The 15,272-nt window shown below is 44.9% G+C and overlaps 1 protein-coding gene and 1 pseudogene across 8 annotated transcripts in view; one reads left to right on the forward strand and one right to left on the reverse strand.

The window, feature by feature from the left end:
- Positions 1-15,272, reverse strand: part of Cacnb4 (calcium voltage-gated channel auxiliary subunit beta 4) — a 267,899-nt gene that overhangs the window by 40,240 nt on the left and 212,387 nt on the right. For 5 of the 7 annotated variants that reach the window (XM_031370256.1, XM_031370257.1, XM_031370255.1 and 2 more), the window contains 4 exons: positions 10,664-10,783; positions 7,864-7,986; positions 2,969-3,099; positions 326-402 (listed from right to left, as the gene is read on the reverse strand). In XM_031370256.1, the coding sequence (XP_031226116.1) occupies positions 326-402; positions 2,969-3,099; positions 7,864-7,986; positions 10,664-10,783 (451 nt within the window). Of the gene's footprint in view, positions 1-325; positions 403-2,968; positions 3,120-7,863; positions 7,987-10,663; positions 10,784-15,272 lie in introns of those variants that run through there. The other 2 variants (XM_031370261.1, XM_031370262.1) reach the window with 2 other exon arrangements.
- LOC116090541 lies at positions 14,520-15,268 on the forward strand (annotated as a pseudogene). Its single transcript, XR_004118722.1, has one exon. The product of XR_004118722.1 is annotated as a pyrroline-5-carboxylate reductase 3 pseudogene (transcript).

Consider the following 15,272-nt stretch of genomic DNA (forward strand, 5'->3'; position numbering starts at 1 on the left):
ACCCAGCACGTGCTAGAGCTTCATGTGCATGCTGTACATTGCTGTGGGAGTTCAGGAACTTTTACTTCTATTGGCCTCACAATCTTAAAGTATCTTGTGTTCTTGGGTAGAAAAATGAACTTGAGATTGGTTTATACAGGGAGAGTTACTGGCAATAGGGGGTGAACTAGAATTTTCAAAATTATACCAATGACCTGAATTCTTTTATCATTAGTACTCTCCAAATAAAATAGCATTCAAATGAGCAAGGAAATTTTTCATAAAAGAAGCTTTGAATCTTTAAATCTTTCCAAATCAGTTTGCATAGAGTAGCAAGACCCCTCACCTGTTGTTGTGGGAGTTGCTCGAAATGTTCCTGACACCATTTCTCCCAGACTGGAGGAAGAGTTTCCGCTTGATTTCCTAGAACACAGAAAGGAACTTAAGACTCACTCCCCAGATCCTTTGAAAACAGAAACTGAGGAACCAAGGCATTCTTTGGCCTTCTACTAAATAATTCATAACATACCAAATCCTGTTAGAAGGGAAGAATCTTCTCAAATGCTTTCTCTGACCTCATTTCTCAGAGAAAGTGGAGAACTAATTGAGACCTGGAAATACTTGCTCAATTCTCTTTCCCAATTATCTGTACAAAAACTGAGCAGAATGACCCCCTGGTAAGGATGTTCTTTAGAGCACTGTGTTTACCTGAGACCAGTCAGAGACCAGGCAGACCAGAACAGGCAAGAAGATGGGAGAACTTCTCCTTAAACGTGTGTGGGGGAGAGAGTGTTCCATGACTTGTTCTGCTGTCCAGAGTAATGGTTCTAATCAATAGTAATTCAGTTATGCTTATATTCCAGCAACAAACAGGTCTGCTACTTACAAGCAGGCTGGTGGGGCATACTGTGGTATATCTTTAAGTATTAGTTTCCCTGTCTATGGACATAGGAGTTATCTATACCCTATACAGAGAGAAGTGTGACAAATGAACCTCCGTGAATTAGCCCTGGGCTTTATTGTTTCTCTTGTCTCAAAGTAAACTAAATATGTTTACATATATATGCATGTATTAACAGTTAACAATGGTGAGAAATGGGGAGTCATATTCTAGTAGGATATAATAAAGGCTAAACAAAAGAATACATAATATTTCTGAGAGTAGTTAAGTGTAGCAGAAATAATTAAGTTGGAAAGAGATGGAAAATATGGGGGGGAAGAAGGTATCACTGGAGTGGTGGCACAGGGGTCTAAAAGAGACAAAGCAAAGGAGGAAAAGGGATTCCAGGAGGAGGAGGAAAAGGAGGAGTAGTAAGAGGAAGAGGAAAAGGAGGAAGAGGAGGAGGAAGAAGAAGAGGAGGAGGAGGAAGAAGGAGAGGAGGAAGAGGAGGAGGAAAAGGAGGAAGAGGAAAAGAAAATGGAGGAAGAGGAGGAGGAAAAGGAGGGAGAGGAGGGGGAGGAAGAGGAGGAGGAGGAGGAGGAAGAGGAGGAGGAGGAAGAGGAAGAAGAGGAAGAGGAGGAAGAAGAGAAGGGAAGAAGAGGAGGGGAGAGGAAGAGGAGGAGGAAAAAGAGGAAGAGGAGGAGGAAGAGGAGGAAGAGGAGGAGGAGGAGAAGGAGGAGGAGGAGGAGAAGGAGGAAGAGGAGGAGGAGGAGAAGGAGGAGGAGGAGGAGAAGGAGGAAGAGGCAGATGCCATGGCCCCAGGAAGGGCCAAGTGTTGCTGGTGTGCTGAGAAGTACAGAGGATGAACTGTCTAGAGTGAAGAGAACAAGAGGATTAATAATAAAACATTTTTACAAATTAATCATTGGAAGGGTAGGTTAACTGTACTTCTCTGATCTTCCATTACCATCAGGATAAAAGCAAAGGGAACTTTAAATAATACATTTTTTTTAGTTGAAAAAAAAATAAATCTAACTGAAAAGAGAGATTGAGGCAAAGGATGGCTTCATCCAGACATGGTGATGCAAAGCTGTGACTCCAGCACTAGGGCATGGAGTGGGTGCAGAACTACCTCATGAAGACAAGCCTGGACTATAGATCAAGATTGTTTCAAAACAACGATAACACTAGCAGAACTTGCTCAGCCTGAAGGCTTTTGAAGAATCCTAACATGTATGAAATCAGCACTTCACAGAGAGCAGCGGCACAACATCCGAGACCCAGTGTGGCTTGGACTCCTCTCCAGCTGTGCTCACACTGCTGGGACCTGCCACTGGAACTCTGAAGATGTGCTTACTGTTTGCTTTGACCACTAGAGGCTGGTCTGTCACAGCTCCCTAGTGTCATCAGCACAGGGCAAGCAGAAGATGGCACAGGATCTTATGTAGAGGATAAGACCTCTGGGACTGTCCACATATCATCATGTACTGAGCCCACCAGCCAGAGGCTTTGGCAGGGACCCAAGCAAAAATGCCAACTCTAGGTCATGCCAGCTGCCACCAGAGCTGACTTGAGAAGTGAGGCCCTGTGTGACTCTCACAGAAGAAAATGGGATTTGGAGATGGGTTTACTGAGCAGCTTCTGCTGTGGAATTCACATGGGTTTCTGAGGAGCTAGGGGTCAGAGCACAGGGGAAACAGTTAAACCTGAAACCTTTGAATCCTCCTCAAGAATAGCATGTGTGCAGGTGAGTATCCCTTTGCTTTGAAAGCAGGTTTTCATTGGGATCCAGGCAAAGAGAGCTGGAAAGAACCCAAGTTCCTGAACAAAAGAAAAAAGAAGAATCCAACAGAAAACACAGGTTGAGTCAAAGAATAAACTGCTTCACCCAGTTTTAACTTAAAAAAAAACAAAAAAAAACAAAAAAACCTTGACAATGTTACCCAATTTTCACACCAAAAAGCAGGGAAGGAAAGAGGGAAGAAGAGAGAGAGAGAAAGAGAGGGAGGGAAGGAAGGAGGCAAGGAGGGAGGGAGGGAAAGAACAAAGGAGGGAGGGAGGGAGGGAGAAAAGAGAAAAGGCTAGCTCATGAAAAAGATGGGGTGTTACCCGCCATGAAAACGGCCTCTTTTCTGTTCCTGCTGAATCCGTATGTTCTCCAAGCGCAGTGGACTTGGGATGAAGCCGATTTCACAGCCTTCCTTCACCAGCCTTCCTATCCACCAATCATTGTTATATTTCTGGAAAGCAGAGAGGAAAGCTGCACTCAATAGTAATTCAGTTACCTTCCCATCTCAGTAGTAACTCCAGAGGGATACAATGTTATCCGGTGTACTAGGCCTCAGTATGCACACAGTACATAGAGACCACAAATGTCCTGCTTTTGTGTTTCATAGGAAATGTTTTCAGCTCACAGACTAAAGGAGGATTCTTCATGGGCTTTATTTGTAAAGGCCCACATGATAAATGTGCTCTCTACTGTAACTCATCACATCTGCTGCCCTACTGTGCAAATAGTCACAAAGCCTCAAGAGGCTGTGTTTCCCTGTAAGTTGTTTTACGGCAGAAGCAGGGGGCCAGTTAGAACCATATGCACTATTACTTGTCAGCTCTTATCAAAAGCAGGGTCTAACCTCTGGATTCATTTGGTTCTTTGAAAAAGTGCTACTTAATCCTCAAGGCAAAAGATCCCACCAGACACAATTTATATCAATGGAAACATGTTACGTGTAAAACGCTTGACAGACAAGTCATTCATTAACAGCTTTCAGGTAAAGTTTTTATGATACTGTTTATGATACTGTTACTGTCATCTCTCATTCAAGTGCGGGATTTCAAATTAAGGCACAGCCCATTCTTTGAGGAAAAAGTCTGAAAGTTACAAAGTCTGAATGAATGATATGTTTGTACATACAATGTGGAAATAATCTCTATATAGTCTGGGCCTAACAGGAATGCCAACATTTCCTCTTGGTCTCATGATGGATAAAGTTAGGGACACAAGTCCACAAAAGACTCTGAATTCAGGGTAACTATCTATCAGCATGGTCTTTCCTGAACTGCCAGCAAAATTATATTGGCAATTACTGATTTACCGAGCCCAGGGTAGACAGAAGTTTAGTCTAAGCCACCTGCCTCAAGGGAATGTTTGTACTGGTAATTTCTAGAAAATAGTTAAAAAAAAAATCATCATTTAAACTTTCCAGGAATGAGTACAAAAGTGTTTTTATGGTCTTTATCAGTGTTGATAAGAAACTCATTTCCCTTGATTTTATGTGTATGTGTGTCTTTGTGTATGTGTGTGTATGTGCATATACATGTGCATGTATGTGTACATGTGTTTATATGTGTATATGAATGTATGTCTGTCTATATGTGTATGTGTGTATATGTGTATATGTGTGTGCGTCTTTGTGTGTATCTGTGTGTGTATGTTTGTCTGTGTGTGTATGTATGTATGTGTGTATGTATGAGTGTTTGTGTATGTGTGCATGTCTCTGTATGTGCTTCAATATATACCATCTGTAGGATGAGTTGCTTAGCTCAGAAGAAGGTAGAATTTGCATATCTCCAGTACTGACATTGTGAGAAGGAAGCCTACAAGGTTCGTTGAGTCATTACAGCATGAAATTCTGAGTAACTTGAATAATTCTGAGTAACAATCTCACACTGAAATGACAGCGACAAGGCAGGCTTCAGCCGTTCCTGCTCAGAGTATCTGCATAACCCAGGCTCCCTGCCTATCATGAGTCTGAGTTGAAAGGAGCATGAGCTGATGGGTTGGGGAACTTTGAGCAATCTGGGTCTTAGTTTCCTGACTAATTCAGGATAACACACACCTGAAATAACAGGCCTGTTTACTTTGTAATTAAGGAAAGGCAAGAGGGCCCTTTTGAAATCTCTGGTGCATAAGGTCTGGGGTTTACATTTTACTGTGGCAGGGATAACACAGGCCATGAGTCAGAGTTTCGTGGGGCTTAAGTTATTTCCTGAAATTAAGTCAGCCCACCGGGATGCTAATTTGTTAAGTGGTATCCCAGCGGCCTTAAAGGGTTGCCTAAGACGCCTAATGCAACTTCCCTGAGTGGTTTCCTGTAGTTCTAGGAAACAGCTAAAGAACACTGAGCCTCCTCAAAGAGAGTGAAAGTTCTCTGGCCCCTGGGGAGCAAGGCACTGTGCAGACTCTGGAAGCTTAAGGCTCTCTCTGTTTGGCTTTGGAACTGGCACCATGGTGCCTACTCTTGACCTTCAGGCCAAGAAAGCACTTAGAACGGTGCTTGAGAGATGGCTGGACAGGAAGCAATCGGCCTGCTACAGAAGTGGGCCCATCTGGGTTGCTGATGTCCCAGGGGTTGAGCCAGCACCGCTCCTGTCTTCTCCATCTTGATTTCCCTCAAGTGATTAGCATGTTCTCTTTCAAAGATTTTTTTTTTTATCTGATCTGCAAGATTTGAAAACAGTGGCTCTGATCCACATACGATTACTAGCTCAAACACTACAGAAGGAAAAGGAGCTGCCAGACTGGAGGAAAATCCCTTGATCAACAGCTCACGGAGCCAAACACTGCCAGCAAGGCACATCAAAGCACCTTCAGAGCAGCTCAGAGATGCCACACACAGTGTCTCTATGCAGATGCAAATATTAGTTACCCCAACTTGGCCAGAACAGGCTTCATACACGCTTCAAAATGTCATACCCTACCTCAGAAAGCTTTATTTTTTTAAGTTTAAAGAGCCCAAAGCTCTTCTGATTTCATTGTGACCTATTTATTATATGTATGTAATATGTATCAAATGATCACATAAATATGTGCAATTAAAATAAACATTAATAAAACCAAGCATACTAGTACAATGTAAAAAGCAACAAACTACTGCAAGGTTGGAATGTCCATGTCATATATGTGGAAGAATGTCCCTTGCTCTTAAAGTTTGCTTCACCTTTGAAAGGATAAACACTGGCAGGCAACCCATGAAGATGGCTTAATTGCTTTTGGTGAAAATAATGAGAGAGACTCAGCCACTCAGATGCTGAGGGGGCCATAGCCCAGACACAATGTATTCAAATGTAAGTTCATGTCCATGCACTGCAGCAACATCTGCCCCCCTTTCTGCCTTCTCTCTTTCAAAAGCTGAATCTAGAGGCTGCTGCTACTTCCTACAATCCCAAGCAACTTCAATAAAGCTGATCACCATCCCTCTATTTCTCCCTCTCTTGCTTTCTCTACTCCAAGTAGTGGATTGGGACCTCCACATTCCCTCTCTCTGCTGCTTCACACTTCCTCTAAGCTGCCCAGTGACTGCGCAGTCCCTGCAGCCCTATGTACTTCTCCCTTGCCCATCATAGCTCTCATCCCCTCTCACAAGGCTGAGCACATCTCTGCTTTATTCCAAACTTCTTTCCAGCCTCCTGTCTAGTGATAAGGACCAGTCTTCTTGACCTGGTTGGTGCAAGATATTCTGTTAGGGCTGGGGCTAACAGCTCAGCAATAGTGTTTATCTGGTGCACATATGGCCCTGCATTCAACCCGAGAACAGTCAAAAGAAAGGCTCTATGTCTTGAATCCTGGACATGGCCTCTTCTGTTTTACTTCTGCTACTGCTCTCTAGCCATACTGTGGTGCTTTCGGTTGTCCCTCCCTGATGTCACTCTGCGTCCAGTTCTGACACTTCCTCCACACTGAGGTCTCATTTTCTTTCTGTGAACTTCCAGGACATGCGTCCAGTTTTTTCTCTTATACATACAGAAATCATGACTACTCTTCACCCTGCCCTCAGACTCAGAGTGCCTTGCCCATAAGGACCATCAGTGGTCCTTGTATCTCATCCTCCAACACTTATCTCTTATACATACAGAAATCATGAATACTTTTCACCCTGCCCTCAGACTCAGAGTGCCTTGCCCATAAGGACATCAGTGGTCCTTGTATCTCATCTTCCAACACTTAGCACAATGCCTGATACAAAGCAGTACTATGCAGTTCCTAGGCTGCACACAGAACTCAAGCTTTTGTTGTATTATTTTAGTTTTTTACCTTTCTACATGTGAAGCCCCAAGTCCTCTTTACAATGCTCAACCCCTCAAGCTGTCTGTTTCCTAGAGTCCTCTGCCCCTTTCTTAGCTTTAACTATGTCAGAGCTATAGTTCAGTGTCCTTAATGATAATATCCTTCTGTAAAAATCCCTCCTGGATACTGCTGCTACTAAACTCATTTTTCCCTAAGTTAGATCCATAGATCCAAGGCTCTGTAGTCTCCAGTAGACCCTGGATTTGGTTCCCAACACACACACACACACACACACACACACACACACACACACACACACGCACACGCACACGCACACAGAGTCAGAGAAAGACAGAGACAGGGAGACAGAGAAAGAGACAGAGAGACACAGAGAGACAGAGAAAGAGACAGAGAGACATAGAGAGACAGAGAGACAGAGAGAGATAGACAGAGAGACAGAGATAGACAGAGACAAAGAGACATAGAGACAGAGACAGAGAGATAGACAGAGAGACAGAGATAGAGACAGAGAGACAGAGAGATAGGTGGAGAAGAGAAAGACAGAGAAAGACAGAGAAACAGAGAGACAGAGACAGAGAGATAGACAGAGACAAAGAGACATAGAGAGACAGAGACATAGAGACAGAGATAGACAGAGACAGAGAGACATAGAGAGACAGAGAGATAGGTAGAGACAGAGACAGAGAGACAGAAAGAGACAGAGAGAGAAAGAGAGAATGTGTGTGTGGTGCAAAATTCAAAATACATTCTGTCATTCTAAATGTTGGGTGTGCTCTCCAGCTGGGAGCATGTGGCAATGCAGGCGATGATCTCAGCCTCTAAATCTCAGTGAGATGAAAGGATGCGGAGGCCCAGAGCATTAACCGAGGCTCCACACTGCAGCTCTTTGGGTCACCTCTCCTGTGGGCTTGGCACAGGCTGACTCCCAGCTATAGCTTTTTGGCAGGTGACGAAGTGCAGTATGTCCTACATTTACCTCTTTAATGTGAAGAAAGTCCTTGGCGTCAAAGGAGATGGCTGTGCTGGGAACAGGTACATCCTCATCCAGGGCACCACAGTAGCTCACATTCGTTTTCACCGCGAAAGCTACAGGTTTGGACTAGAAAGAGAAGGGCAGAATGAGGAGGGAGAGAGGGAGGAGGAGAGAGAGAAGCATTTTCCTATTGAAACATGTCACAGGATGAATGATGGTTCCAGGCAACAAGGAAATCACCTTCCAGAGAGAGCTCTCCTCTGGGTTTTATAGTTGCCGGCCACATCCAGAGATCTGCAGAGATGGCTCTGGGAATGACTCATTCCTCTCAGCCCAACCATTTTCTCTCTGCAGTACTTCCCAGCATCCTCACTAAAGAATCAGCTCCAAAATGACAGGGGAGGGATGCGCAGAAGTGGGGCAGTCAGCTCTGTTCTCTGCTCTCCTGCCACACTGTCCCAACTGTGGAATACAGGGCATGTCTCCTGGGGTGAGGGAAGTTCTAGGAAGACAGCTGTGTTGTTGAAGTACTTGCTACACAAGAACAAGGGACTGAATTCAGATTCCCAGTGTCTGTGACAAAAGTGGGCTGCAGAGGTGTACATCTTTAATTCCAGTTCTGGGGAGGCAGAGACAGGATTTCCGGCACTTGCTGGTCCAAGCCAGTCTAGACAAATGGTGAGTTCCGGGTTCGGTAATAGACCTGTCTCAAATACTAAGGTGGAGGGTGATTAGGAAAACACATTAACCTCTGACATCCACACACATGCACACAAATATGCCTATGTGCACTCATGGGTACACACACACAGGCACATGTCCACACACACGAGAAAAACATGCTAGGAAATGTACTCTGGGTATTATAAATTTGAGGGAGGGAGGGTGGGTGGGTGACAAGGTTTTGAAAGAGCCTCAGATCTGAAAACGTGAGATCTTTTGCAGATAAACCTCTTGTCATGCCAAGGGAAAGGGGGCCAATGTGGGTTAAAACTAATGAGCAGGCTCTTCATCTGTACCTTCTTCCTAGCTTCTAATGGTTGGTTGGTTTTAAACTTGCATATGAACTCCTGCTGGCAAAGTAGTCCTGAGCAGGTGCAGCCTGTTGGGGCTAAGCCCCAGCCACCAGTCAAGGCTATGGTCCTGCCACCACCGTTTTAGGTGACCGCACAGTAACGAAACAGATGGTGAAGGACACTTTCAAAGCAAGAACTAGCAACAAAGTCTCCAAGCTTCTGGGCAGTTTTGTTATGGCTTTATTTATTTGCTCTGGGACTATCAACAGTTGAGGCAAGGACCCACATTAGGACCTCTTTGCTCCCTCCCAGGCACCATGCAGATGCCCTCCTATCAGAGAGCACAGACACAGAATGTGTGGATGTCAACCCTTCATTCATCTGCATCATTCTTCTCTTGCTTCAATCACTAAAGCATTTTATCATGAACCAGAAAAGGAAGGAAATTAACTTTATTTGGGCTTGAGTCTAAAATTCAGAAAGGTACCTGCCACTGGAGTTGGCCATGGAAGCAAGCAGACAGGCCAGCCATAAACCATGTCTCATATGTTGTTGCTGTATATAAAAATTAATTTGCTGGGGGGGGTGGTCTATGCTTTGAAAAAGAAGTTAGAAAGTTGTAGGAGGGATACTACTAGAGCTCTAATAGCAATTCTGGTCCTAAAATTCAACTGTACAGTTGGTTTCCTGCTGCATCCTGTGTCTTCTGGAAAAAGAGGATCTGAAGCCTATATATATTGGCTAGTGATGGCTTCTGTCACTCAGTTTTGCTGCTCTTGTTTGAGTTGTTCAAAGGGCTTAACCAGGTCTACTGGTGCCCATCTGTAGCCCAGCTATTGAGTCCACAAGTTCGAGACCAGAATGGACAGTGTAGTGGACCCCTTCTCAAACAAACAAGCAGACAAGATAATGTTCTGAATTCCATACTGAACTTGAGGCAGGAATGGGGAATCTGAAATTTAGAAACCACAGAACAGAGGAAGCAGGGAAGTGATCCATAGCACTGTGGTGGTGCCTGTTTGGTGCATAGCAGAGGCTAGGCAAGGATGGGAAGGGATCAAGAACAGAGGGCTCAGGCTAGCAGTTCAGAAGGTTCTCTGCCAATACTTTGTGAGGGAGCTTGATATTGCCACACTGCTAGGTTGGGAAAGGACCAATAATTACCATGAAATCAAACAGAAAAAGGCAAAGGTTCACAAGAAATAGGCTACCACTAACTTCTGTCATGGGCTCATACAACAGAGAGCCTTGCAATCTGAAGCCTTAGCAGGGTAGCTGGAGAACGAATGCTCCAGAGAGACATATGCTGGCTGGTTGTACATCAACTTGACATAAGCTAGAGTCATTTGAAAAGTGGGAATGTCCATCACAAACATACCCCTACCAAATTTGCCTCTAGGCAAGCCTGTGGAGCATTTTCCTGACAAATGATTGACATAGACGTGCTCAGCGCACTGTGGGCAGTCTCACCCTTAGGCAGTGGCTCTGAGTGATATCAGAAAGTAGGCTAAGTAAGCCATAGAGAGCTAGCCAAATAAGCAGAGTTTCTCCATAGCTCCTACTTCAGTTCCTGCTTCCAGGTTCCTGTACTGCTGGAGTTCCTGCTCTAGTTTCTGTCAGTGTGGACCAGATGGAGTATGACCAGAGGTGTAAACTGGTCAGCCCTTTCCTCTCCAAGTTGCTTTTGGTTAGTGTTTTATCAGGAGCCCTAAGGCAGATGTGAGGTGGAAATACTGAGCACAGATGCTGAGCAACGTGACAGTTCTCAATAAAGGGAAGAAAGCCACCTTTGCTCTCTCAAGCTGGATAGCTGCTTGCTGTTCTCGCTCTTGCCGAATCGCTTCCCGGTCCTCTTCCAGAGAGACATCGGAGTCCGATGGTCTGCTTGTATAGGAATCTGCTGAGCCCTGGGGGGAGAATGCAGAAGGCTTAAGTGAGGTGAAACGCAGCTTCTTCCACTATCACAACAGTAACAGAATCCTGGGTGAGTTCCATTCATTGGCATAGAATCTGATGCATACATACCACCTTACAGCAGATAGAGTCGAGCATCTGTTATGTGGAAGGCAGCAATGCCATAAAGGACCACGTTTTGAATAGATTAGGATGAGGAAGCGAACCACAGTAAGAAGGACAGGACATTCAGCCCTTATTCTTCTTTGGTGCTGGCTAGATAGGAAGCTGCTAATTGCTCATGAACTGAAGTTGTCTCCCATTCTTAATTGCACATCCTAGGCATGTAAGTGACAAGGGAAACTCAGGCTGCTAAGAGGGCTAAATCCGACCTGTGTCTCGGTATCATCAGTTTGTCTAGACTGATGATACCAAGCCAAGCAGGTAGGATTTAGCCAAGCAGCATGGCACATCAATAAAATGATGTTCTGGTTTCAATGACAATACCACTTGGACTCTTCCATCATCAAAACTCCATATGTTGCCCCGCAGCAGCCCGTTTGTGGGGTTAATGTTTACAGAGAAGAAAACGAAAACTTGATAAAGAGAACAGGGATATCCACAGCTGAAGTCTGTGCCCAGAGGGTGCTCTGATCATCAGCATGACCGCGTCAGACGGGCATCCCCAAAGGACTGGGGAATGCCCAGTGCCACTCAGTGCTCACGCTAGGAGAACAGATGAAAGCTGTAGGATCTTATTTAAAAGTGATCTCCCTCACCCTACAAAACCAAACCAAATCAAACCCCAAAATCCAAACGTCAACGGCCTGCACATGCACACACACAGCCCAACTCCGAAGGCTCGCCTTTATCTCCAAAAGGAACAGCAAGCCATTGCCCTGAGCTGGGCATTAGAAGGTGGTATTTGTATAGATGATGGCATTTGCACAGCAGAGGTACTGAGAGAACTGGTTATTGGTTTGCCATGTTTGATGAAGCATGCCCAGACAGCCTTGAAAAACATAGACCTAGCCACTCGGTGGAGAATTTGCTGTCTACTGCACACATGCAAAAACAAAATTAAGACAAGAGTTAGGCTTAGCAATATAGGCTGTCATCCCAGGTCCTCAGGGGGATGAGGCCTGCCTAGGTTACACAGTACACTCAAGGACAATTTGAATAACTTAGTAAGACCCTGTCTCAAAATAAGAAGCAAAAAAAGGGACGGGATTATAACTCAGAAGGAAAGCCTTTGCCGAACATATGCAAAGGCCCTGTGTTCCATTCCCAGTGAGTCCATCAGTCTCTCTCTCTCTCTCTCTCTCTCTCTCTCTCTCTCTCTCTCTCTGTGTGTGTGTATGTGTATGTGTGTGTGTCACACATACATATACACAAAGATAGAGTGAGATCATTTAAAAGGTGGTAGATGGGGTGACTGAGATGGTTCAGTGGATAAGGCACTTGCTACCAAGCCTGACAATCTGAGTTCAAGCCCCAGAACCCACATGAAGGAAGAGAATCAACTCCATCAAGTTGTCCTCTGACATCTATATACATGCAGTGGTATGAGCCCTGCTCAGAAAACAAACAAAATGTTTTTTGTTTGTTTGGGGTTTTTGTTGTTGACATTGTTGTTGTTGTTGGTAATGATGATGATGATGATGTCGTCATCATTGTTTTAAAGAAACTAGTTGACCACTAGCCCTCTGAGATATTTTTCAAAGCATAGAGACTGCCATATAAGTTTGCTGCCTGCCTGCAGGGGCAGCTTGCTCTCAGGAGAGGATACTCACTATTTCAGCCCGTCAGGAAATCCCAGCACATACTTCCTGGCATCCTAAAATAATGACTTGTAGCTAAAGGTTCTTTTAGGGAGTCTAGTGAGTTCTGGTTCTACGTGCTGCCTCTACACTGCACTTCCCAGCTCCCAGCTTACTGTGAACCAGTCTCCTTCTGTGGAAGAGGGCATATTATCTGTTTCATAGCATAATATGCAGAAAGACACACTGGGTAGCCTGTCTTCGTTCAACAGACTACGTGGGCTCACAACATTTAGCCATGCTTAATATTAAAATGCTACAAGTTCCGCCCCATAGTAAAAACATAATAAGTTAGCTTTCTGTTTCCCATTTACTAGTGCTATCTCAGGACTACACTGATTTTTAAAAAGAGTTGTAACAATAATTTTTCAACTCACATACATGTAAACTAGGTTCTTATTGTATATATTCTGCAGCAAATGTGCTGTGATAAACGCAGTGTGTCTAAATCCATGGGCTTATACAGTACTTTCCAAAGTTCCCTTCATAGAGGAAGGCCTGCCTGTTATCCAAATTATAGTTAAAGTCCTCAGTGAAAAATCTACTGGGAAAAAATATGGAGCCACAAAAGAGAGAGAAACCATAGTGACTTTCAGCTTTTGTCTAAAAAGAGGACTTCCTTGAAATTCTCCAAAATAGAGTTCTCTTGGACTATATCTTTCCAAATTTAGGTACACCTTCATGAAATCCAGACTAAGAAAGAGAGGAAACGTACTTCTGAAATGAATGGAGACAGTTTGTAGCTAGTCTTAGTAAATCCTTTGCTGGAGTAGAGCCCATCCTAATAAGGCACTGTGTTGCACTGATTACTAGTTCCTAGCTGCACTGATGCACTAGTTCCTAAGGCTGCTCTGGACATACACACCACAAAGTAACCAGAAAGGATTACCTCAAAGGAGGTACCCTCTATGCTTGGGGACCATGTGTCTGTGGGTCCCAGGATAGCAGGCTGTCCACTGGAGCAGAGGTGAAGACAATCTTATCACCAGGAGAAGTTTCTGTCCTGAAGTTACCTTAATGACTCTTGAATCCTAGCATTCAGTTACTTCTGAGCATATAAAAAGTAACTCAAGGACTCCTGTTCACATTTCTAAGTGAATAGGAATGTAAACATTCCAGGATGTGTTAATAAGTTCTACCTTGCCAAATCCGTGGCAGGTTCTGCTTGCTTCTCTGTTGGTGAGACCACTGTCACCCTGTAAGTGCACTGATATCCACGCCCATAGCCACAGTTTCAATCTCCAGTCATTCTGGACTTAGTCCAGGGTCACATTTTGAACTGGAAGACCATCATGGCTGTCTCTCAAAGCTGGAGAGACAGCAGAAATCCCACACTAAAGGCCTAGATGTGGCTGAGGAACGTGTTTGGTTGGCTCGGTACTGACTTGGTTTCTTTTGTGATTATTATTTATTTTTAAATTTTATTTAAACTGGTTGAAAGACAGTATAAACATGTCCTGGGAAGAAAGAAGAGATTGAGGGAGGGAGGGAAGGAGAAAGGGAGGGAAGAAGAAGAGAGGGAGGGCCTAGAAGACAAGTTCAAAAAACTAGCAGGGACCTACAGGCTGGGCAGGTTGGGAGGGGGCTACCCAGAGGTCCAACCAACTATTTAAATAATAAGAAAGACAGCAGAAGGAAATAGTAGAGATACAATAGGACAGGGCTGAAGATATATGCATAATTAACCCCTGCCATATGGTAGCACATACCTGTAATTCCACCACATAAAAGGGTGAGGCAGAAAAGCTGGCAGACTGAAGCCAGTCTGAAATCCAGGCTGCCTTGATCTACAGTATGAGACCTTGTCCACACCAAAATAAATACCAGAAGATCATTTTATAAAAATGGGTGAAAGAATGATCCATGCAGTTTTTCAAGTCATCTAAAATGGGGCTACATGCCAAATGAACTATTTTATATGTGTAAATAGGTTGAAAATTGATTGTTTTGAAGAGAAGGCCAGCTCAGAGTACGATGGCGGCTACAGTGTCAGAACCTCGGCGTGTGAGCTTCGTGGGTGCAGGCCGCATGGCAGAGGCCATTGCCCAAGGCCTCATCCGAGCAGGCAAAGTAGAAGCTAAGCAAGTGCTGGCTAGTGCACCTACTGACAAGAACCTCTGCCACTTCAGGGCTCTGGGTTGCCAGACTACTCACTCCAACCACGAGGTGCTGCAAAACTGCCCACTTGTCATCTTCGCCACCAAACCCCAAGTCCTGCCAGCTGTTCTGATGGAAGTGGCACCCGTGGTCACCACTGAGCACATCATCGTATCTGTGGCTGCTGGGATCTCTCTGAACTCAATGGAGGAGCTGTTACCCCCGAAAACACGAGTGTTGCGAGTCTCTCCCAATCTACCCTGCGTTGTCCAGGAGGGGGCCATGGCGATGGCCCGGGGCCACCATGCTGGGAATGATGACGCTGAGCTCCTGCAGAACTTGCTGGAAGCCTGTGGGCAGTGCATAGAGGTTCCTGAGTCCTACGTAGATATCCACACCGGTCTCAGTGGCAGTGGTGTGGCCTTTGTGTGTACCTTTTCGGAGGCCCTGGCTGAAGGTGCCATCAAGATGGGCATGCCCAGTGACCTGGCCCACCACATTGCTGCTCAGACCTTGCTGGGGACAGCCAAGATGCTGCAGCAGGAAGGGAAGCACCCAGCCCAGCTTCGGACAGATGTGCTCACAC

The sequence above is a fragment of the Mastomys coucha genome, unplaced genomic scaffold (assembly GCF_008632895.1).
Source record: "Mastomys coucha isolate ucsf_1 unplaced genomic scaffold, UCSF_Mcou_1 pScaffold15, whole genome shotgun sequence".
Classification (NCBI taxonomy): Eukaryota; Metazoa; Chordata; class Mammalia; order Rodentia; family Muridae; genus Mastomys; species Mastomys coucha.